The sequence below is a fragment of the Phymastichus coffea genome, unplaced genomic scaffold (assembly GCF_024137745.1).
Source record: "Phymastichus coffea isolate CEN01 unplaced genomic scaffold, Cenicafe_Pcof_1.1 PCOF00046, whole genome shotgun sequence".
In the NCBI taxonomy this organism is placed as follows: domain Eukaryota; kingdom Metazoa; phylum Arthropoda; class Insecta; order Hymenoptera; family Eulophidae; genus Phymastichus; species Phymastichus coffea.
In genome coordinates this window covers 394,580-418,759 of record NW_026706857.1, presented here as the reverse complement: position 1 = coordinate 418,759, position 24,180 = coordinate 394,580, and the positions used below count along the sequence as shown (strand labels likewise).

Genomic DNA, 24,180 nt, shown 5'->3' with positions numbered 1-24,180 from the left:
TCGACGACGTCTACAAACTCTTTCAATTTAAGCATCTTTTGGACTTTTATTGTATGTTAGGTATACGTAATATAAAGTATGTACGTGAGACGACGCACAAAGTTTTTGAATACTTAATTCGCATTAGACACTTAAAGTTCTGTGAATATTATTAACAAATATTTTTTTAGCATATCGAAATTCTTTACGCGAGGTCACTTTGAGAATTTATCGTTATATCGACGTCGAGCGTTCAAATAAAAATAATATCAATCGGGGAAGTTCTTGAACGATCGGCACCGATTGAACTTATGTAATCAATTGCTAAAAGACTTACTCATTTTTGTAATTACAGTTAGGATATGAAGTATGTTTATTCAAAATCTAATGTTGAACATTTTTTTCTTGAAGCACAAAGCAGTTATGAATATTTAAATAGTAAACCTATTAAGTCTTTTAATTTGTTTAATATATGCCGTGGCTATGCCAATTTATTAACCTTATTTTTTTATTCAAACATTCTGTCTTGGGCAGTAAACACGGAATATTTCGCGCACTACTTCCTTCGATATCGCATTAAAAAAACTGCTCTAACTTTTCTATATATACCTAACAAAATAAAGTAACGAACTCCGAATGGACGTAAATAAAAAAAAATAATAATAACAATAATAATAGTAATTATAATAATAATGATAATAATAATAATAATAATAATAATAATAATAATAATAATAATAATAATAATAATAATAATAATAATAATAATAATAATAACAACAACAATATAGTAACGTCGCTCGTTGCGACACAATTGAACGCATCTGTGATCCAGAAGCGCTCTTCGCGAGGAAATTACACAGTGTACACGTGAATTTGCTCAAATCTTGCGAGATCGAGATAAGCTTCTGTATAAAACTATAATTTCGCATCCGCAAACACACTGTCTCGCTGACATACTTTTTCTATCCTCTTTGTTTTTTAATTTTTTCTCTCGCACATATATTATAGAAATTATTCAAAGACGTAAAAGATGCGTAGGACGGATGGTTTTGAAAAACGCGTTTTCACTGCGGATTAACACAAGCAGTAACAACAATGGTTTAATAGCAATTGCAATAAGTTATATATCGATTCGGGTAGCATGTATAAATCCAACGAAAGTCAAACTCTATAGGCGTATTACTTTAGGTACTAAAACAAAGAATTTGGGAAAATACCAAAGAAAATGTAATGAAATAATGTACCAAAAAAGTAATTAAACTTTATTGAATGATATATACCAGCCATATAAAATCAACAGAAACTCTAGCTCGTCCTTATATCACTGTAAACAAACTGTAAGCGCCAGAAAGCGCTGTAATTGTAGAACAACAAAGATAATCTATGTATTAAAGAAGGGAAGTTTGAGAAAAAGAGTAATGAGCTATATGAAAGAAAACACTCGCACAAGTAACATATTCTACACTAAAACTACTTCAAGTAAGCCAGATGGAACTACCTGTCGTATCTATATAGTTACCAAATACATTTGACCAGTAATTCACACATCGAAATGAAAATTTGGACTCGATCATTTCAGTATGACGATTACTCTCTTCTAATCGCGATATTATAATGTAACTAGTGATTGAAGTATTCAAGAGAGATTTTTCTATATCACCCACATTAATTAAACTTTTCTCATATTTGAACTTTTATTAGACTATATAAGCTCCTTTTTCTATCAAACAGAATAACAATGCTTAGAATTAGTGTATAAATAAACGATATTTTTATGCATTACAATATGCTTTTCCTGTGGTCTATTTCATTTGTTATCATTTCAGATTATCTGTAGAACGACGCCGCATTAAATAAAAATAAATACGAGCTTTAGAAATTGGTCGATCTGAAAATTCTTGGAACGATTGATTTTTTACGTATGTTAGAGGCAATTCATGTCGAGAAAAAAAAGAGAATGTAGGAAAATAAAGAGTGTAGTAATGTCGTCTTCTACCTTTAGAGACTTTCGATTGTCGAAGGTCTATGTGGCGATAGTAATGATTAAATATTAAAAAAAAACAGTGCTCTTTGTGACGGCGACGTAGAGAATATTTCTTGTATTTAATAGTCTTTATATTCTGAGATTTCGTATTTATAGCTTATACGAAACAATGATAAATTATACGTCTACATGATTATATTATACTGTATCTTTGAACAACTTATTAACTGATGAAATCTTTAAATTCATTTTAATAAAATCATAATACATTCATACGAGTTATTCATTTTTTTTAAATTATCCTACCTTTATCACTTCTTTTTCTTTTATGTTACATTTATGATAATAAATTTAATCAGATATCAAATATTTTGGGAAAAAAATAAAGATCAGCTTCAATTTTATTCAAGTTTGTTTATTTACAAAATAAGTCAATTTTTTGTCTATTTTATTAACATAAATATCTACATATGAACCACTCGGACAATTCTTGGCTATTTCAAAGAGTTTAAAACATCAAATCACCAATTTTGTTCAAAGTTGGTAGATTTGTTACCTATACAGAGGTCAACATCTGTGCAGAGTTTTAGATCAAAATATTGATAAGGGGCCGACTTATCAACTGTTGAAAAAATATTGGACTTTTTTTTATTAATTCGATTTCTCGAAGACTAATAAAGATATGGACATGATTCTTTTTTTAAAAGACGCGAAAAGAGTTTCACTTTTAAAATGTAAATAGTAAAATACCAAATCATTTATTTATGTCATTGTTATAAACAATTTTTTCAAAAAATCGACGATATGTCAAAAAAACGATATTATTTTTTAATTTTTGCACCATCGTGTTCTTTGTCATTTTTTAATTAAGAAACCGTTAAGAAAATCAAGTGCCCGCTATTAGGATTAAGACAACACTAAAAGCCGACAACACTAAGCGCTAGCCGCTCTGCCGCTCGAAGGTCCGCTACTCGTGCGGTTCCAACGTTGCTTGCTGCAATTGCCTTTAAGGAATAAATAATTTCATATTCTATCAGTCTATATGTATTTATTTAAAAAATATATAAATTAATTGATTAAATCAGTAATGTAAATGAACTATTTTTTTATATAATCTGATACATTATTGAAATTAAACATTTTCTACCATATATTTTTGAATATACGTCATTCTCACGCCCGATCAAACGCACAGAGCAAATGTTTCATTCAATGTTGTTTCAGATTGTACAAAACAATAGTCCATTTATATTACTTATGTTACTTTATATTACGTTATATTAAGTAAACAAGTCATTAAATTTAATTTAAATTTAATTATTTATTTAATTAACTTTATATTTATATATTATTAAAAGTGAAACTCTTTCCGTGTCTTTTAAAAAAAGGATCATGTCCATATCTTTATTAGTCTCCGAGAAATCGAATTAATAAAAAAAAGTCCAATATTTTTTCAACAGTTGATAAGTCGGCCCCTTATCAATATTTTGATCTAAAACTCTGCACAGATGTTGACCTCTGTATAGGTAACAAGTCTACCAACTTTGAACAAAATTGGTGATTTGATGTTTTAAACTGTTTGAAATAGCCAAGAATTGCCCACTCATTAAACACTTTTTGTATTTGTGTTAAATTAATTCTGATCTAATGAATTTTTCTTGTTATAGTTTGTTATATTTGGAATAGTTTTTAAATATTATTTTTATTTGCTTATACAACAGAAAATATTATTTTTCTAATGGTACAATGCAATTCAATCTTAAATTACTTTTAAGATTTTTCAAACAATTAATATATAAAATATGTACAAAAATAAAATTCAAACTAACATTCACAATAGAAAACCACTCACATTATGACTTCTTTGTTCGCCAATCTAAAAATTCTTCATAATCTTCTTCGCTAGAAGTATCATCATTATCTTTCATTTTCATTGTAGATTGCAACTGCTCTTTAAGTTTTTCCATTTGAACAACTCTAGACCAATTTCTCATTTGTTCTTCAACTTCATCAATTTGTCTTTCTGTAGCAGCTGACTCTTGTTCTTCTCCAATAATTTGTTCAGACTGAGTAGTCTCTTCCTTGATTTCTTTTTGGAACCTTTCCCATTCCTCTTCTACTGGATCTTTATATTCTACATTTCGAGCCTAGAAGTAAATACAGATCAAAGTAAAATATTTATAAAATTACTTAATGCAAATATGATTTGTACAGTTTATTTTTAATAAACACATTGAATTTATTATTACCTTGGCATCCATAACTGGATCATCGAAAAAACCTTCTGGAAGTGTTGATTGAGTTGAATCTTTAGAATTTTTTGTTTCGGTTGCTTCTGTTGTCATTTCTAGTTTTTCATTCAGTCCATTTGTCAAATTTGTTTTGAATATTATACCATTTGTTGGTTTTTGTGTACCATTACACATTAATTTTGGTATATTATTGCTTGTGCTAGTTGGTTTTTCAAAGAAATCAGCAGGTAAATTAGGCTTTGCATTTGTTGATGGATTTCCAATATTTTTTAATATTCCTTTAACTTTTTTTGCTGGCTGTGGCTCTTGAAATGTAGTTGACTGTCTTTTATGAGTTTTTGGTGCTCGAGCTGTAGCCTCTAATTTTTCTTTTGTTTGTTTAATTACAAGAACATTATCTTTGTGAGTTTTGGAATTCAAATGAACTGGCCATACAGTTTCACTTTTTATTACAGTTTTGCATAAAACACAGGTTAGCTGATTCAATTCGTTGTACGTATTAATGTGGTTAAGAAAAGTATTATTTACACTTAACCTTCATATGAATTATTTAAGAATATTTGATGAACAAATTATTCAGACAAGTAGGAAGTACTTTGACTTGAAAATGAGATGCATCCAAATTATTGAAATCTTTATTCATTATTTTAATAAAAATATGATGAAATATAATAAAAAAGAAATCGAAGTTAAATTTAAAACTGAATAATTAAAAATTTTATGTAAAGGATATCTGGCTAGTGGTGATTCAATCTTCTTTACGCCACCTTGTTTCTTTTTTGCTTCTAGCATTGCTCTTCGGAGCTCTTCTTTGCTAATTTTCTTAGCCATTATAATATTATTTGTTTTTTTTAACGATATGAATATTATTTATCGTTTAAATGAAAACAGTCTATAATTCAATAAAACTAAAGCTTTTAGGTTATGTTTAGACGACAAAAGTGGTCACTGGTCACTGGTCAGCGATGAGATGTCACTTTTATAAACGGAGAGTGACTGCTTAGTGACTGCCATTTGCATGGTGCCATGCCATCTCCATAGTGACTGCATATTAATACATCTCTATGACTTTAAGTATAAATAAGTCGATAATTATATCCATTTGATCTATCATCTGCTTCGGAATCAGATTAAATTTTATTTTTGTCTTGTTGAAATTTTATTGAATATTAAATTAACTTTTAAAAATGGAAGAACACAATACTCGAATGACGCCTCAAGATGAACTTATATCATTAATAATATATTGCGCAAATTTCGCAGCTGAAAAACATAGTCGACAAAGGCGATGTAATAAAGAACAAACACCATACATAAACCATCCTATTGGTATTATTTTTAATTTAATAAATTATTCATTTAATTTTGCTAATTGTATTTTGTAGATTTCATAATCAATTAATTTTTATTTTCCATAAATGATAAATTGTTATTTAATTCTCAGGTGTTGCGAATATATTGGTTCAAGAAGGAGAAGTTTTTGATCCTGATGTGATAGCGGCAGCTTTATTACATGATACTGTTGAAGATACAGAAACAACATTTGAAGAAATCGAAAAATATTTTGGTGAAAAGATAAGGAAAATCATAGAAGAAGTAACAGATGATAAGTCGCTGCCCAAGCAAGAGAGAAAACAATTACAAATTGAACATGCTGCAAAAAGTAGCCAAGAAGCAAAATTAGTAAAATTAGCTGATATACTCTACAATTTGAGAGATTTAGAAAAAGAAACACCTGTAGGATGGACATCGGAACGAGTTCATGAATACTTCGAGGTATTAATTTAATTTTTTTTAATAATTCTTACATTATGAAATTATTTTTATTCTTCAATTCTAAAAAATATAAAAAATTATATTTAACAATTTTATAGTGGGCAGAATCTGTTGTTAATGGATTAAGAGGGACTAATGGAATAATAGAAGATTATTTAGATGAAATTTTTTATAATCATGCAGTAATGGAAGAACAGAATAAGAAAGATAAGTATCATGATAATGAAAGTGATAAAAAATCATAAAAAGTATTATTATGTACAAATTCTTGTATATATATTAAACAAAGTACAATGATAATAAAAGATCTTGATAAAACTATAACTAATATTGCTTAAGTATCTTTGTGCTGCTTGTAAAATGATTTCATGTACAAAGCTAGAGTTTGAGCTTCTTCGAGTGTAATAGCATTGTAGAGAGATGCTCGAATACCACCTACTGATCTGTGTCCTTTTAGTCCAATCATATTAAGAGCTGAAGCTCCAGCTACAAATTCATTTTCAAGTTTATCATCATTTTTGATTCTAAAGGGTACATTCATTCGACTACGATTTTCTTTCTTAACTGGGCAAATATAGAACCCTTTTAATTCTTCTATAACATCATATATAAGTTTGCTCTTTTTATGAGCTAATTTAGCCATGCCTTCTATTCCACCATTCCTCTTAATCCATTCGAACACTCGACCAACAAAATAAATTCTAGAAGTAAATGAAAGGAATTAATGCTCAGAGTAAATTACAAAAAGATCATTTACTTGGAATAGTTTTACTTACTGAAAAACTGGCGGTGTATTATGTATAGAATTTTCTGCTACTATCACTGCAAAATCAAATATAGAAGGACAAATAGGTTTTGCTGTGCCAATAAAATCTTTCCGAACTATTAATATAGTGACACCTGATGGTCCAACATTTTTTTGAGCTCCAGCAAAGATTAGCGCAAACTAAAAAAAATGTATAAATGATCATTTATATTAAGAAAATATGCAGTTGCTTTTATATCTCTCAACTTACCTTTGATACATCAATTGGCTTTGATGCAAAGTTAGATGACATATCTGCTACCAGTGGTACACCTTTTGTGTCGGGAATATCATGGAATTCAATACCTATAATTATTTATAGATTAAAAAATTATGTAAAATAACGCGTTAAAAATTATACGTAAAAATAAAAGGTACCATGAACCGTCTCATTAGCGCAATAGTACACGTAGTCAGCATCTGGACTAAAATTCCACGTGGATTTGTCAGGAATTTGTGTATAACTGGTGGTTTTCGGTAAAACAAAATTTACTTGGCCATACTTTAAAGCTTCTTTGGCTGCTTTTGCAGACCATGTGCCTAAAAAGAAAGGAATGATTTTTAATTATTTTGTTTTAATCATGTAATAATTCTATTCTAAAATATTTTTTCATAAATTATAGATATTTCAAAAATTTTAATTCACCCGTGGTAATATAATCGGCCTTTCCAGTCTTCATCATGTTGAGAGGTACTGCGGCAAACATACCGGTACCACCACCTTGTAAAAACATCACCTTGTAATTGTCTGGTATTTTACTGAAACGTCGTAAATATTGAATAAAATTATCTTCAATAAATTTCTTGATTATTATTGTCAAAGCAAAATATATATCCAATCAGTTAATTTACTCTAAATAATTTAAACCTACAGTAGCTCCGTAAGTCGTTCTTGAGCATTTTCAACAACTTTTTTGAAATCGTCAGAGCGATGACTTATTTCAAGAATACTGACTTTAGTATTGGCGTAGCTTAACAATTCATCCTGGACTTCTTTCAAAACCTGAAATACGAATCATGAAATTCAGATTTCCACATAATTTAATTAACATTTTTTTTTCGGTAAAACTTAATGATTACTGCGACCATCTGCAACCTTTACCGGCATTGATATTTATAGTTTTCTAATTTTCGTAAATATATATTATTAGTCTCTTTTTATCATTGATCGAATTGTAATTTGAAATTTATGCACTCTGTATGTACTGATATTAATGACAGTGGAAATGAACTTGACACGGTTACGAAATTGACTGTAGCGCTTAGTCTGTGGTGTTTCATTAGCTTTTGTTTCCGAATGTACCGATTGACGCTTCTCAATGGCTGGATAAGAAGATTTCGTGTAATTTAGTCGTTCTCATGATTTATTTATTACGTCACGTTTTTTAGTCTTATTGGAATATATTTCACGTTATTTTTTTCTACAAAGCGATTAAAAATACGGCAAGTTTTAATTCATCGTGATAAAAGATCAAATGGATTTTCAAAAAATAATAAGTTACAGTGCACTATAAAAACAATAGTTTCATGTATCTTAAGGTTTAATTTAAATGCCTATTAAACGTAATTCAGCAACAATTGAAATCAATTAGCATGATTCAATCCCCGCGCAAAATATAACACGTCAATTTTGAAAATTCCAACATAATACTGTACCTCAAATGGAAGTTTTCCAGGCCCTGCGCCGAAGTTGATGGCCCTCTCGTTATTATTCTTACTCATAATTGCTGTATCACAAACTAATGCAATCAAATTCGACTGATGTGTTTCTTTATCTTGCTACGGACTTTATCTTTGGACTCCTACCACGTAATAACGCTCTTATCTGCACGAACTATTGGATGGCTCCCCGTAAGGGTTTCCAGTGAAAGACCGTGAAAAAAGGAGCGAGAGAAACTGCTTCTGTGCGTGGATTGTCAGTTGTAGTTGTGCGTGCCAATTACCAACTAAACTGGTCGTCAGACCGGCTCGTCGCGTACCGATTACTATACTTTCCGGCCGCTAACTTTTCCTTTGAGAACCGCTGCCTTCGCTCGCATACACGCGTGCTCCTCCCTCTCGATACACGCGTTCAAATGTTGAGATTTTTTCTTCGTGATTTTCGTATAGAATGGGCGGCTTATGTAAGCTGGACTAGTTCTCGCGGTATTTTGTCGTTCCATTTTCGTCGGTTGGAATTTCGTAAAAAATGTAATTTTTAATTTTATAAATTAATCAAATATTTATTTACTACCTTGGAAAAGGATGAGTATAGGATGGCTATTTTGATAATCAAACGAACTTACCTGTATGTGAAGTTCGATTCAAATTATATTACATCTAGTTCGAAAATATTACTATGTAGTTCGGCTCTCAGCCGCGAGATGTCACAACTCTTCAGCACAACGTAAAAAATTGCTTTGGGCATGTATGTACGCCCGTCCGTCCCCCTTCCTGCACAGCCGGACTGCCATCTAAGCTTCATATCTTTAGCGCGATTGTATAATTTATAGAATGGGCTGGGCAATAAATGATATTCTACGGGTGGGATCTAATATCTTCGAACTAGATGTAATATAATTAGAATCGAACTTCACATACAGGTAAGTTCGTTTGATTATCAAATTATATTACATCTAGTTCTCGATATTACTATGTAGTAGTTTAGTGAAATGATAAATTATACAATTAATTAAAAATTATGAAAAGTAAAAAGGAGATAACTAAATATCTAAAGTTATTGATTTGCAACAAAGATATTAACGCTACATTAACGCTACATTACTATTACCTCTTGATTTTACATTTAGAATAAACATATGTATGAGTAATCTTAAGATACAAAGCTTGACAGAAAAATTAGACCAAATAAAATGTAATTATAATGAAGTAAACAGAGTAGGATGCATAGTATTAACTAAATGCTGTAATCCTCCAAGAGAGCCGTGGCGAAGTCTATAGGATCCGATCGTAGAATTGGTCGATCGTAGAATTTTGCGAAAGACTGGGAATTAGCAGTCCAGCCAGCCATACGCCTGATGGTATCGATATCTATTCCAAGGGTTTTAGCTTTAGAGATTGCGGCTCCTCTGGTCGAGTGAGCACCGAAAATGCTGGTATCTATGCCACTGTCTATGCCCTGTAAAATTTTCTTAACCCATCTGCTGATGGTATCAGAAGAGACCTGTTTGTGGAGCTTCTTCGTAGACAGGAATAACTTTGATGTTTCAAGAGAATCGTCTCGAAGGTCTTTCGTTCTCTCAATGTAAGCCACGACAGTCGAGGCTACGCAGATCTTGGGGTTTTGGCCATAATATGGGAGCCAAAGCAAGGGTTGATATTTGCCCGGAGCTGATGTCTTTATTGTGTCTAGGATACGGATACTCAAACCCTTAGAATCAAACGAAAATTCTCTAGTTTGATTTTAGCGATTGTTTGAGCTCTGTGGCCGGTGCATAGCATCATTAGCATGTTTGTCTTCTGTGTAATGAGAGTAAGCGACGAATTATCTAAGGGCCAAATGGTTTCTAAGTATCTTAGAACAATAGAAACATCCCAAGTGTAGTCATATTTGGGTTTAGATGGACGCAAACTTGCTGCACCCTTTAAGAATCTTGAAACCAGGATCTTCTCCAATCTTATCGTTAGAAATTAAAGAAATAGCACATCTAGTTGAGTTATGGGTGCCGTATTTGGCGCCTTCCTCGAATCTGTTAGTTAAAAAGGATAAGACTGAGTTAGTTGTAGGTTTAAAACAGTCTTCTTTAGGAAAGCTGTCCTGATACTAAAACTGCTAGCAGTGAGAGATGTTGCGATTTTGGATGTTTCCTGGACCCGCAAGGAGATAATAATAAGTCATCTCTAGGATTTAGAGTAATACACTCTTTAGTAAGAGATAATAGCAGGGGATTTAAGAATTAATGAGAAAGGAGAAAAGGCGTAAAAATAAAACAGATTCCAGCTCATGGTGAATGCATCGACCAAGTAAGCATTGGAGTCTGGAAACCAAGAACAGAAAAGTGAGCATTTTGAATTACTATAGTTAGCAAAAAGATCTATCAATGGTTCACCAAATCTTTTAATAATGCTTGAGAAGGCACGAGGGCATAATTCTCATTCAGTGTCTAAGTTCCTCACTCGTGAAAGCGTATCAGCTTGATAGTTATCTTTGGAAGCGATATAGGATACGAAAATAAATATACTTCTTTTCCCTGCCCACTACCAGATCTCTCTAGCGAGTTTGTTATAGTTTGTGAAACGAGTGCCTTCCATTTTGTTAATATAAGCTATAGCTGTGGTGTTGTCCACGCGTAATAAAATTTAACAATTGGATAGCTGGGAAGCAAGCTTTTCTAGAGCGAATTTAATAGTGAGTAGTTCTTTATAATTAATGTGGAAAAGATTTTCTCTACCGTTCCAAAAACCAAAAATGCTATTATGACCATCAATAGCACCCCAACCAGAGTTAGATGCATCGGTGAATATAGTTAGATCGAATACTGTAGATCTAATTTTACCAGTAGTGGAGTTAATATTATTAATCCACCAAAAAAGATCTTGTCTTATGTAATTCGGGATGGGTACTTTGGCTTTGTAAATGTGATCATTGATCAATAGGCAAAAGGTTTTATAATGTTCCAATTTCTTGGTATAGAGCCAACCATAGTCGATAGCAGGATAAGCAGCGACTAGCTTGCCAGTTAACTTGGCTAGATCGAAAATTGAGCAGTGCGAATTGCGAAGAAAAGTGTGAAGCAGAGACAATAAATTTGATTTAATGGCAATAGGTAGACCAATAGTAAACTCTTTGAAGTTAATAATAAATCCTAGAAATTCGCAAAGCTGAGCAGGGACATCCGTACCTTTGTCCAAGTTTATGATGAAACCGAGATAAGACAAAATTTGAACAATACGACGTTTTAGTTTTATACAAAGAGCCTTATTTTTCGCAATTCCTAAAAAATCATCTAAGTATAATACTACTGAATAGCCTTAAGATCTAAGAAAGGAACCTTCATGATTTTAGTAAAAATATAGGGTGCCAGGCAAAGTCCGAAAGGTAAACACGTAAATTGATAAGTGACGTTATTAAAACAGAACCGAATGTAAATTCTGTTCTTCTTATGGATTGAGACCGTAAAGAAAGCATCTTGTATGTCTGTGGTACACATAAAACAGTCGGAAAAAATAAGTTTGGTAGCCGTGCGAAGGTCCTCAATCTTAAAATGAGGAGTGTCGATGAACTTATTTAATAACTTCAGGTTAAGAATGAATCTATCTGTACCATCTTTTTTAGGTATTAAAAAGAAGGGAGAGAGAAATTGATCAGGGCTTGCCTCGCATGCCTCAATAGCCCCTATGGACAGGAGTACGTCAATAGCCGCAGTGTATCTAGCGGTGTCTTTTTCGTGTATATTAATAGAAGGAGGTGTAAATTGTACCGGTTTACTTTTAAATGGGATTTCATAGCCTTTGATAATCCTTAAAATATGTTCATCAGCAGTAAATTCTTTCCATCTTCGTAGATGATTGCTTGAGATTCACGGTAACGTCTTCGGAAAACTTGGACAAGGTCATGGTTTCCTTAACCCTGTCTGATAGGTTAGTGTTGTAAAGAAATTCACCAATATCTGATTTCTTCATTATCTCTGTCACGTGTGTATATACGTCGTTTTAGACGTTGTTGTATATACGTCGCTTAAGACGTGTGTATATATACGTCGTTTTAGACGTGTGTGTATATATATCAGATGTAGGACTCGCTCAGGTAACGAAAAATATATAAAACGGGCGTCGCTTAAGACGCGCAAATCGGCACGCAGACGTAGGTTAGCGAAAAAAAGACTGATCAGGTTGCAATATTAGGGGAGGCGTCGCTTAAGACGCGCATATCGCCAAACAAGCGTAGATTAGCAACATTTTTCCATAAACAAAATTTTAAAACGTAATGTATGGACATGACATCGTCCAAGGTGCGCAACCCTGCATCAGAGCAAACAACATCAATGCCTAATGTCGTCTCCAATATGGCATCCTTTGACCCTCATTCTTATCCGCAATAATCCCATCTTCCGGTAGCGAGCCGACAGATGAGGCAGGTGGGGTTTCCGACGAGGAAGATTCACCATCCGAGGTATGTGGACTGCGATCGAACAATGGCGGAAGTATTTCCAATTGGGATTTCAATCTCTTGAATTCCTCTTGAAATTCCAACCATTTATCACAATCGCCCGGTCCAATCTTCCTCTTAGGCATTTCCTTTTTTTTTTTATTTATTTAGGCGAAAATTTGAGTAAAAAACGAAAAAAATTTTGTGCCGATCACGGAGAGAAGTTGACATCCGCGCACAAAGAAACGATATAACACACATGATATATCACAACCAAAGCAATTTTTTACGTTGTGCTGAAGAGTTGTGACATCTCACGGCTGACAGCCGAACTACATAGTAATATCGAGAACTAGATGTGATATAATAATCTTCATCAGGGACAAGCTCTTCAAAGCGAAGGTAAAGTGTATAATAAAGAATATTGTAAAATATATTTTAGTCGAGCCAAATATCTGATCTCTTAAGTACGTAGTTCAATATTTAATGTTAAATTTAGTTTTCTGTATTATTTAAGCGATGAGAACCGCTGATATTCTTAACCAATTCATCAAGATAATTATCCCCCGCGAAGCTTTATCTCTCACGAGAAAGATAACTTATTTATTGACCTCACTGAGCATATATATAAATATTTTTTTTTATTTATTAAACTATTTTAGTTATATTAAAGCAGATCTGCTTAAATAAACAACTAAAATTCAGAAAATAATCATTTTACAGTATTTGCAGGTTGATTAATGAGTATTGCTACAGGTTGATTGATTGCAAGTTGATTAAGTAAATATTCTAACCATTCTTACATTCATTTTCTTCTGAAAAAATTAGATTTTCAAAATATTGATATTTTATAGTATTGCAATAAACGACTTTTAATGCGACCTGTTTCACTAACGATTCATCTTTATAAATTCAGTAGTTCATTTATTTTACAATTTTATGATTGAAACCGTATATGTTACCATTTGTTTGAATTCTTATTTTTACTAACATTTCTATTTTATCATTAATTTTACTGAAAGCCATATCAGATATATAATAAGTTCGACTAATATATAAGCGGTCGTTGGTATTGAATCGATAAGTAATACGTAAGAAAGTGTCTTTACCATACACTCGCTTTCTATTTTAAATTCAAATCAATTCATCACGCTATGCTATAAGCTTATAATTATTATACATTTGATGATGCAAGTGTTTGTTCAAATTAGTAGTTTCTATAATTTGTCGAAAATGGCATTTTGAGTTCATTAATTGTCAAACAAATTTTTTTTAATGTAGCTTTGATTATTTTTGATTGACGTATTTAGGCGCGAAAACAATGTATTTTAATAGTAACAGTTCTAAGCTTTATCACTGCAATAGTCATACGATAGCTAGTATCATATGGCTAGTATCTATAGCATATGTAGTGTTAAATAGATAAACATGAATCACACCATGAAGCTATTACGATTAGATAAATAACTCCAAACTATATTCGCTTAATTCTTTATTATCCGGATATTACTGGTTCTATCGATACCATATATTCAGTTGGTTTTATTTTTACGGCTCTAATAAAGCTCTTACTTGAAAAAAGTTCATAGATTTTATTGTTCATATGCTGATAAAAAAACAATAACGGATTAGCAGTCATCGAGGAGTGTTATCCTCGCGGCTTTGACTTAAAATAGCGAATTTCCAAAGGTTTCAGTAAAAATTGTTAACGTTGTCATACCACAATTTAACAATTACTAATTTTATTATTTTCAATTATATATTTCTTGTTCAAATTATTGCTTACTCTTGGGAATTTATTTTGCAAATCTATCTTAGAATTCGAACTTAATTTTTATAACATTCTTGTAACATCGTTAAAAATGGCCAAATAAGTGTTTGGCTTACAGAATACAAAATTAAATTTTTAGAGCTAGAGTAATTCATTTATATTATTACCTCAATTTTGCACGTTTTATAGCTTTCTTAGCAATTGTAGAAGGATGCTATATTATATCCATGTTTAAATATTTCTGGTACAATTAAAATTTTAATTTATTAAACTAGTAGCAAATATATCGTTGTCTAAATAAAGTGAATTAACGGATAGTGAAGGTATAACTTATATTAGAAATAATACTATTTTATAATGTTAATACATAGGTCTGAAATGTACCTACAACTAAAATTCATTAAAATAAGTTTATATTTTGGCGCTACCGTTATTTAACCAATCAGTGCTTTTTTACTCAAAAAGAGTGTGTTTGTTCATCGGTAAGTCAGAGGTTATTGATTGTCATAGATGGCGTACCTTTCCAACGCACGTTTTTTCAGAGCCGTATCAATAGATTCTAAAAAGCTTAGATATTATATTCACGATATATTCCATCATACGCCAGTATCAAACCTCAATTTTTCTGTTAAACAGTATTGTGATCCTCTTTTGAAATTTTATTATATCTTTTCAAGCCTAAAGATGTTTAAAATGAAGATTTTGAAAACTTTAGGTGACAGCGCAACTAAGCACATGTATGAATTGCTTTCAGAGTCAACGTGACCTTCCGCGTCCTCAAACGTCAGTCAGCAGCAGGCCGCAGATCCGTTAACAGCTTTGTCAATCGATACCTACATTTTCCCGTGCAGCAACCGTTCACTAAATCAAGGTAAAAAAAGATAGAATTAAATGATAAAAGCTATCGCGATCTAACGCGAAAGATATCATCGTCTAAAAGTGCAAGAGATTGGCTGTTGCCATTGATAAATCATTGTCGTTAAAATGAATATTATTGGCACGCACCTACATGCGTGCGCGAATGAAGTTTGCGACTGTATAACAGCGAATAGCATTTGTAACCTTGAAAGAAAAAAAACACGATAACGCCAAAAACACAATTTATACAATATAATAACTTGTATAATGTTCAGTTTTAAATCGTTTGTCAGCTCGCATAAAGATGAAAATCGTGCTCATTGAATTGCAAGTATTTCGAGGAAAATGTTAATAGAGACGTAGGTATCGAAGTTACTAAGATACACAGTCGTGAATTACGCTAATTTCTCCAGATGTAGCATAGATGATGCCTCCAAAGCGTGTCGGCCATTATAACATTTATAATCGCGTCGGTTACCTACGGATATACGTACAGAAGTCGATCGCCACGTGATTTATATTAAAAAATTTACGAAGTCCAGCAGTCAGTTTTTGTTGTAAAAGCGTCTAATTATAAAACCGGTTGTGTTTAGAACAACTACAAAATACAATACAGACGCCCATATGATACATTTCTTACTCTATGCATTAATTTCAGTTATATACATATATTTTATTGTTGTTAATTTAATTTTCTAATTTTAACTCAATTTGATTGACTATATAGCAGTAAGAATTGAATTAATGACACCTGGTTCATTCAATTCGTAATAAACATTCAAGTTAGACTAAATCAATTGCGGCGTTCAAGTATAAAACTCCAATAGAATGTGGAACGTTCGCAAGTATTTTATACGAATAACGAATTTGATAAATTACATATTGTTGTTGCATTTTTTCGGGATAAAATTCTTCAACAATGTCACAAAAACGTGTTTTTCCAATGTACGTGCATCTTTCATCAAATTTGTTATGTAAACCTGAAAAATGCTGCTCTCTTTTAAGGTTAAAATTCTTACAAGACTATAAAGAAAGCAACGTGATAGTCGCAACTCGCGATAACGCAAGGTGCTCATATTCACACTTGTCACTTGTAATTTTCCACGTATATGTGTATGTAGGCGCAGATGAATGACCGATATAAAAAATATGGTAAAAGAGGAAGTATCACGAAGGTCAATGAATTGATGAATCTGACGAGCACGTGAACAGCAGTTTTTTCGTCACTAAGTCGGCACGTGTACGCGCATGCTCGTTCCGTACTGCCTGCGACAAGATCTCTGTCGACAAGTCCTCGCTCTTTGCAATCGTCTCTCTCGTTTGATGACCCTGTGCTCTCGCGTAGATTTCATAGTACATGTACTTGAAGACTAAAATTACCCTTTTACTCGAGCAGCTAGCTTTCTCATTCTAAAGGTGTCTTTGTTTTCGTATACGGAATAATAAGCGGTTAGTGTACTATAAATCGGTTTGCCCGAAAACAGAAGGGCACGACGCGTGAAAATTTCCGTTGATATTAAATTATGATGCGTGTTATTAATGTTTAATGATAGGTACGCACATAAACGCCATTTCGAATTTTTGTTTATTCGTTTAAAAAGAACAGCATGGAAAATTGTTGAACTCACCAAATTTTTTTATAAATAACAACACAATGACGCAGCGAATCTTGCATATAAAAATTAGAATCGTGCGTCAGACCCGACGAATTTGACGCGATATAATCACGAAGAGTATTCGTCACAGTTGATAAGAATTTACATCTTATCACCCGGACGTACTTCCAATCGTACAATAAACAATATCAATCCATGGTAGACAAGTCATTTTAATAGTTACATTGAAATTATTCGTGTAATGTTAAAATAATAGGATATTAATTGATTTATTGAAACTTAACATAGAATATTTAAGTAATGACGTTCGAAATATCATTCAGTGATAACACAAACTATTATTTTTTAATTTTCAGCAGCATTATTTCGTTCATTTTTTTTCTACACATCATTTATTTATCTTTATTGCTTTTTTTCATATTGTATCATAGTCACAAATCATGTAACTAATAAACTTACGAACGCATATATTTTCGTATTCATAAAACAGTCAGAAACCATGCCATATTTTATACTTGAAAACGTTTATACACTGTAAAAAAGTCAACGAAACAACTACACAAAAGATAATTAGATTTACGCTGTTGTAGTATAAAATAAAGAAATTATACGTCAGGTCGATGGAATTTTACGGAGAATACTGCTAGCTTCTTGTAATGTTTTTTACGGTCTGCGGTGTGCTGAACAATGCAGAAATACTCCAGTCACCTAGAAGAACTCGAAAGAGGTAGAATACTTTTCAACCGTGTGACTGAAACAGTGAATTATTTGTTATAGTTCGGTCGAGTGAAAAATTCCAAAGTATGTACGATGCTATAAACAATAAGTAATGCATTGAAAAGTTTAAGAAAGTGTGATATTTTTTGAGTTGAAAATCGAACTGTCGCATATATATCTAATTACGCAGTAAATTGTGCGACATCGTCGTTTTGCAATTGTCATTTTCATGAATTTATTCGCAGTTGATAGTGCTTGTTATACTGACTAATAGATAAATACAGTTTGCTTTTAATTCGGATATCGCAATAAGACCAGTGGAAATTATTTCTTCTGAAAAGTAAAGTATTTTAAAAATTAAACATGTAAATAAATTTGAAATTATTCTGAAATTGAAGATCTATCGGTTGGCTGCGTGTTTTGTTTTGACATGATTTTTAGGTTACAGTAATAAATACTCATTTCAATTAAATATTTATTGTAAAAATACATTGTTTTAAATAACTCATTTGGAGAACTTGTGGCAAACGCAATCAGCAGTTTCTTAATTAACAATGTAGCTGTGTCGAAAGCACTCGTGACGCAATTACGCAACAAGCAGTCCTTCCTGGTCAACCGTGACAAAAGAGCAAGAACAAGCTCGAATGGAAAACCACTCGGGCTTACGGATTGGTTAGGCACGAGCCTGTCTCGCGCGAACGTAAGGGCGCTAACAGGGAAAAGCTATAGGTGATCTCTGTCACTTTTACTCGTGTGTTATTTTCCACTGGTCAGCGCGCATCACTGTGCCGGCTTTCATGCGCCGAATTCTCGCCCTCTTTGCAAGGCGTACTTATTACTATTATCACCACAAGGAGCATCAGTTACTAATTCGTGACTTTATCCCTTTATTCTCGCAGCCTGCCAATATGGTCTGGATAACCGCCGACGATAAGGTACCTAATCGCACACAAAGACCCCAAGCAATTTGTTTTGTAGTTGTGTAACTTAATCACTCTCTTCTTTTTCTTTTTATTTAAACAAATGCTAGTTAATTTTTTAATTCTCTTTTTCATACTTTAGCTTATTATTATTCTTTTTTTGTCCCCTGGTTTCTTGCTCCTTTTGTTGTTGTTACGTAACCAATCAGCTACATGCGCTTTTTTTATAAACACATGACAACACGATTTAATTTTTTTTTTAAACAACATCCTGTGTGTTATTTTTTAGAGATCTTGATAATCATAGTTTACCGTTTAGATGTGAAACAATTAATTTGTTTTATTATATATATTGGTATCAAATCATCTTGAGTGGTATCGCGCCGCACTGCGGTAAATACACTCTGGCTGTTTTTTTTTCAATTATTGTAAAAAACGTACATAAATAAATTAGTCACGCTATATAACTTTGCAGTGTAATATTTTTTATGACATTTTCTTGCAGCTCGATGAAAAGTACATGGATTATTCTTCATTTGTCATTAAAGTTTGGCGTGGACTTAGCAAATTCGTAGGTCATGCTATTAACTAAATTTTTTCTTGATGTGATCAATACCCGAAGAAGAGTTTTGTGGAACTCTTGATCTCTCGAATCACATTAACATTAACTATATATTTTTTATTGTCGACGTACAAAATTTTGAATCTTAACGTAAAAACCCAACGTCATGTCAGATCTTAATATTTTTTATCAAATCCAATACGTATAGCTAGCATTTTCTTGTTAAAAAAAAGAGAAAATAAAAACGTAGAGCTGCATTTCGAAAATAGCGATGAAAGCTCCTCGTTCAGTTGTGTGGGGTCCCCGACTATTTTTGAAGCGAACCGCCGTGCACAGCATGTCTTACCGCGCATAGTGCAGGCTCGTCTCGAAGCATCGGGGAGCCGTGCTCGTTGCAACTAAAAATGAAAAATAATCTTTGAGGACTTTTTATTGATGCGAAGCATTCAAAACTTTTGTACATCTTTCTCTCTCTATCTCTCTCTCTGCATATCTAATCCGAGCTTTACTAACGCATGATAAACTTTTTCTTTGTTGTTCGTTTCCTCCTGCACTAATCAGCATTCTAATCGAAAGATTCTCATCCGAATGTATTTGAGCTTTTCTTCATCTCAAAGACGTCAACTCACTATCATAAAACGCTTATTAGTGCATGCCAAAACAATGTAGTTATCTTGCCAGTAACGATTTTCATGTACATATTCCATTATATCTCTATATGTCGCTACTTGTGCGCAATGTGCAAGTAGTAATTTTTTTAACTGAAATTTCTACGATATCGCCACTGCTCGTGGCATAGTATTGCAGCTCGAGCAGTGACTCAGCGACTCTACTGTTTTACTTTCAAATGAAAATGCATACATATCTTAAAACAAAGATAGTGTATATACGAGCAATGTCAGCGTTCCGCTCTCTTGTTTCTGATGATTACAAACATATTATACGCTTGACTTGAGGAAGTAGATTGACTGAGTCGTCGCTCACTCGGCGTGACGAATCGATTGAACTCGAACCGCGATAAACCATTGTACTTTCCTTTTAAGTCACAAGCTTATCTATAGTCGCCAGTGCTGGTAAGCTTGATATATATAAAGAAAGGCTTGGTCAGATCTACAGACTCTCGCACTCAGGCGATAAGTGTTACTCGAGCCACAGTAACGTTTTGCTCGACGAGTATCAAAAGTTCATTAATCCATGACGTGGATTGATTCCCAGATGGCTGGCAAGCCGAATTTTACCGCACTCAACGCGCAGAGCCACTTGGACCACATGTGCGCCCTCGACATTGATTCTCACACCCTGTTCACTCGTCTTTCTGGGATAATATGCACGATTGGACCGGCCTCAAGACCCGTGGAGATGCTCGAGAAGATGATCGAGACCGGCATGAACGTCGCTCGGCTCAACTTCAGCCATGGATCTCACGAGTATCATGCCGAGACGATCGCCAACGTGCGCCAGGCCCAGAAGAATCTCACCGAAAGGAATGGATTCTGTGTACCAGTTGCTATCGCACTTGATACCAAGGGACCGGAAATTAGAACGGGCCTTCTCGAAGGGGTAGCTAGGACAATCACTTTTTAACAGTTTATCAAACCAAGGATACAAATAAACCTGTAATAATGTCATTGCAGGGTGGCTCAGCCGAGGTTGAACTGAAGAAAGGCCAGACTTTCAAATTAACGACGGACAAGGCTTATGCTGAGAAGGGCAACAATGAAACTGTCTACGTCGACTACGATAATATTTCCAAAGTATTAAAAGTCGGCAACAGAGTGTACGTTGATGATGGCTTGATGTCCCTGATCGTCACTGCCGTCAGTGAGTATACGCCAATTGTTACAAAACCAAGTTTGTCAATCCATTCAATTTTCTAATATCTATATATTTGACTTGTAGGCCCCAACACAATTACAACAACGGTTGAGAACGGCGGCAGCTTGGGCTCTCGCAAAGGTGTCAATCTTCCAGGAGTTCCGGTTGATTTGCCCGCCGTGTCCGAGAAGGACAAATCTGACTTGCAATTTGGTGTTGATCAGGAAGTCGATATGATCTTCGCCTCGTTCATTCGCGACGCAGATGCGTTGACCAAAATTCGCGCGATTCTCGGCGAAAAGGGAAAGAACATCAAAATCATTTCGAAAATTGAAAATCAACAAGGTATGACCAATCTTGATGAGATCATAGAAGCATCTGATGGTATCATGGTTGCCCGTGGTGATCTCGGAATTGAGATCCCACCCGAGAAAGTGTTCTTGGCTCAGAAATGCATGATCAGTCGATGTAACAAAGTTGGAAAGCCCGTGATATGCGCTACCCAAATGTTGGAATCAATGGTGAAGAAACCTCGTGCCACGAGAGCCGAATCTTCTGATGTAGCTAATGCCATCTTGGATGGTGCTGACTGTGTCATGCTTTCTGGTAAGAAGTTGTTTTTTGTGCTCTTCTAGTGAATTTTGGTTTAAACATTGAAATTTAAACTTTAATTAAACTTACAGGTGAAACTGCCAAAGGAGAATATCCATTGGAATGTGTGCGCACAATGGCCAACATCTGCAAGGAAGCTGAGGCTGCGATCTGGCAAAATCAACTGTTCACTGATCTGTCGAACAAGGCCGTCCCACCAATCGACGCTACTCATGCAGTAGCTGTTGCTGCAGTCGAAGCGTCTGCTAAGTGCCTTGCCAGTGCCATCATTGTTATCACCACTTCTGGCAGATCTGCTCACTTGATCTCCAAGTACAGACCACGATGCCCAATTATTGCTGTTACCAGGTTCCACCAAGTTGCTCGGCAATGCCATCTGTATAGAGCTATTCTGCCTCTTTACTACACAGGTAAATGTTTTTAAAAATTTTCCAGTTTTATAAACGTGAATTTAAAATGAGTATTTTAATAAAAGAATTTTTTTTTTTATTTTAGAGCCACCTGTATCCGACTGGCTTAAAGATGTTGATATCCGTGTTCAATACGGTTTGAACTTTGGTAAAGGTCGTGGATTTGTACGAACTGGTGATTCTGTCGTCGTTGTCACCGGCTGGAAGCAAGGTTCCGGATTCACGAACACTCTGCGCGTTGTGTACGTAGATCCAGAAATAACGATTGAACAATCCTGTAGTATAACTAGTGATTCTGATTCTGACGAATATCTATATTAAATTTTTATTTGACCAAATATTTTTGTTATTTAATAATTATAAGACGGTTTGAAACTAATTCATTAGCTGTTTATTAACTATTTACTAAATATTTCAACTAATGCATGCTTTATCTTCTTTCTATGAGTGTGTTGGCAAATAAAAATATGTACGGTTCGAAGTGGTTTTGTAAGAACCAAATCAAGTATAGTTATTGTGTGATTAAAATTATGACGTAATATTTTATTAACAATAATTTATTGTTTTCAGGTCTGCCGAGTGAATTGACATCAGAATTTCTGATGTAGGAAACTAAGCCAATCCTGTGGATAGATTTATTAAATAGGAAATAAGTAAGATCACCAGTTCCAAAATGTTTCGATGTGTGCATATTTGTATGCGATCACTCATACATTGATAACAATATTGTGTATGATTATAATAAGTACTGTTGCGTTTGCTAGTCTTTTTTCGATGCTGTGCTTCGCTTATGTCTTAGACTTGCAGTATTATTTTTAATTAAATTAATGCTACAATACAGCACACAAAGAAACTTTAAATAAAAAAAGATAATTATATTATCTAATAAAAAACAGAGTAATGTTAAAATAAAATATAGAATCTCTACTGATAAGAAACACATGAAAAAATAATTTACTGTAATATCATTTTAATGCCAGTCAATTTAGCAAATTTCAGGTTTTTTTTCATATTTAATAATTCAAACATTTCTTTTAATTACGTTGTTAATTGGTATACTATGTTATCAAGTGACAATGTAATTTATATATTATGCTTTAATAAAATCACACGCTTAGGCGTTGAAAATTAAAAAATAATTTTTTATTGATCTTATTACTAAACATTATTGTGATTTATTACCTAAAATCTTTATACCTAAAATTTTCATTTATTATTTATTACGCGTACTTCAATAATTAATCTCGTATTTGATTATTGTTCAAGTATATCTAAAACATTGTTTAACTTTATAAATCTGAATATTCTTCCTTGTGATTTTTTTCTTTCATGTTTTATAGTTAAACGGCGTCTTTATTTATTTATCAATACAGCGTCATCTTCTCATTTAAAAATTCGTCACTCATACATATTTTTTAGTAGTGATGTATATAATCAGATTTGAAAAAATAATCAATTCATGATTTTTTTCAATTATATGTTCTCGTTTCACTCGAAAGCTAACGTCCATACGAGACTGAAGTAACTTCCTCTCACTAGTGTCGAAATGTATTATTGAATTTCAATAACAGTTGAAAATGCATCATGGGTGAAAACCTACAAGTTATCCATCTATATGATCTGTTGAAGGTGTCAGCATTCAATTCGTAAGCACGCAATAACAGTAGGTTGATCCGTTCTTTGATAAAATAAACAATGCATCTCTAATATTAATAAACTTCATATTAATGTGAACGCAGCAGCCATATGAATCACGTTGATCGTTTTCGCATGAACACGTATAAGTTTATGGGAAGTTGTGTAAGAATAAAAAGGAATTGTGTATATTTTTTACCAAATAACGTGCTATTTAGTGATTATATTTCACTTTTTAAAGAACTTATTATTTTCTAATTTCGGTGATATTTAATCAATTGAATTGGATTCAATCATTCAAAAATTCCATTTAATGATTGCCATAATTATTTACAAAAATAATAACTTGTAAAATACAGCAGTATATTGCACATATA

The 24,180-nt window shown here is 33.1% G+C and overlaps 4 protein-coding genes across 7 annotated transcripts; 2 read left to right on the top strand and 2 right to left on the bottom strand.

Moving 5' to 3' along the window:
• Positions 1–2,385: 2,385 nt before the first annotated feature.
• LOC131664948 (zinc finger protein 830) lies at positions 2,386–5,180 on the bottom strand. The gene is made up of 4 exons (XM_058936442.1): positions 4,952–5,180; positions 4,216–4,714; positions 3,819–4,113; positions 2,386–2,970 (listed from the first exon to the last, which is right to left on the bottom strand). The coding sequence occupies exons 1-3, from the start codon at positions 5,047–5,049 to the stop codon at positions 3,820–3,822; spliced, it is 891 nt and encodes a 296-aa protein (XP_058792425.1). The 5' UTR covers positions 5,050–5,180; the 3' UTR covers positions 2,386–2,970; position 3,819.
• A 58-nt stretch (positions 5,181–5,238) lies between these two features.
• On the top strand, positions 5,239–6,339 carry LOC131664949 (guanosine-3',5'-bis(diphosphate) 3'-pyrophosphohydrolase MESH1). Its single transcript, XM_058936443.1, has 3 exons — positions 5,239–5,547; positions 5,663–5,994; positions 6,093–6,339. Exons 1-3 carry the CDS (start codon positions 5,406–5,408, stop codon positions 6,237–6,239), a joined length of 621 nt encoding a protein of 206 aa, XP_058792426.1. The 5' UTR covers positions 5,239–5,405; the 3' UTR covers positions 6,240–6,339.
• LOC131664947 (phosphoserine aminotransferase) lies at positions 6,230–8,790 on the bottom strand. The gene is made up of 7 exons (XM_058936441.1): positions 8,456–8,790; positions 7,672–7,802; positions 7,446–7,558; positions 7,178–7,339; positions 7,011–7,105; positions 6,771–6,940; positions 6,230–6,695 (listed from the first exon to the last, which is right to left on the bottom strand). The coding sequence occupies exons 1-7, from the start codon at positions 8,519–8,521 to the stop codon at positions 6,329–6,331; spliced, it is 1,104 nt and encodes a 367-aa protein (XP_058792424.1). The 5' UTR covers positions 8,522–8,790; the 3' UTR covers positions 6,230–6,328.
• Positions 8,791–15,408: 6,618 nt separating this feature from the next.
• LOC131664853 (pyruvate kinase-like) lies at positions 15,409–23,273 on the top strand. Of its 4 annotated transcripts, XM_058936277.1 has the most exons (8): positions 15,410–15,529; positions 18,749–18,784; positions 20,547–20,891; positions 20,966–21,152; positions 21,231–21,752; positions 21,830–22,168; positions 22,254–22,410; positions 22,739–23,273. In XM_058936277.1, exons 2-8 carry the CDS (start codon positions 18,758–18,760, stop codon positions 22,749–22,751), a joined length of 1,590 nt encoding a protein of 529 aa, XP_058792260.1. In that variant the 5' UTR covers positions 15,410–15,529; positions 18,749–18,757; the 3' UTR covers positions 22,752–23,273. The 4 variants fall into 4 exon arrangements, with proteins under 4 accessions (XP_058792257.1, XP_058792260.1, XP_058792259.1 ...); XM_058936274.1 differs by lacking the exon at positions 22,739–23,273 and having other exon boundaries at positions 15,409–15,529; positions 22,254–22,504; XM_058936275.1 differs by lacking the exons at positions 15,410–15,529; positions 22,739–23,273 and adding an exon at positions 17,855–17,933 and having other exon boundaries at positions 22,254–22,504.
• Positions 23,274–24,180: the final 907 nt, after the last annotated feature.

Excerpts from the sequence above, each read along its gene's own strand:
- LOC131664947 (XM_058936441.1), bottom strand. The coding sequence starts at position 8,521 with ATGAGTAAGAATAATAACGAGAGGGCCATCAACTTCGGCGCAGGGCCT. Across the intron at positions 7,803-8,455 it reads CTGGAAAACTTCCATTTGAG|GTTTTGAAAGAAGTCCAGGA; the intron begins GTACAGTATTAT and ends TTCGTATTTCAG. Across the intron at positions 6,696-6,770 it reads AATACACCGCCAGTTTTTCA|AATTTATTTTGTTGGTCGAG; the intron begins GTAAGTAAAACT and ends ATTTACTTCTAG.
- LOC131664948 (XM_058936442.1), bottom strand. The coding sequence starts at position 5,049 with ATGGCTAAGAAAATTAGCAAAGAAGAGCTCCGAAGAGCAATGCTAGAA. Across the intron at positions 4,715-4,951 it reads ATTGAATCACCACTAGCCAG|GTACAACGAATTGAATCAGC; the intron begins ATATCCTTTACA and ends CCACATTAATAC. Across the intron at positions 4,114-4,215 it reads ATCCAGTTATGGATGCCAAG|GCTCGAAATGTAGAATATAA; the intron begins GTAATAATAAAT and ends ATTTACTTCTAG.
- LOC131664949 (XM_058936443.1), top strand. The coding sequence starts at position 5,406 with ATGGAAGAACACAATACTCGAATGACGCCTCAAGATGAACTTATATCA. Across the intron at positions 5,548-5,662 it reads ATACATAAACCATCCTATTG|GTGTTGCGAATATATTGGTT; the intron begins GTATTATTTTTA and ends TTTAATTCTCAG. Across the intron at positions 5,995-6,092 it reads GAGTTCATGAATACTTCGAG|TGGGCAGAATCTGTTGTTAA; the intron begins GTATTAATTTAA and ends ACAATTTTATAG.
- LOC131664853 (XM_058936274.1), top strand. The coding sequence starts at position 18,758 with ATGGTCTGGATAACCGCCGACGATAAG. Across the intron at positions 20,892-20,965 it reads GAACGGGCCTTCTCGAAGGG|GGTGGCTCAGCCGAGGTTGA; the intron begins GTAGCTAGGACA and ends ATGTCATTGCAG. Across the intron at positions 21,753-21,829 it reads TGACTGTGTCATGCTTTCTG|GTGAAACTGCCAAAGGAGAA; the intron begins GTAAGAAGTTGT and ends TTAAACTTACAG.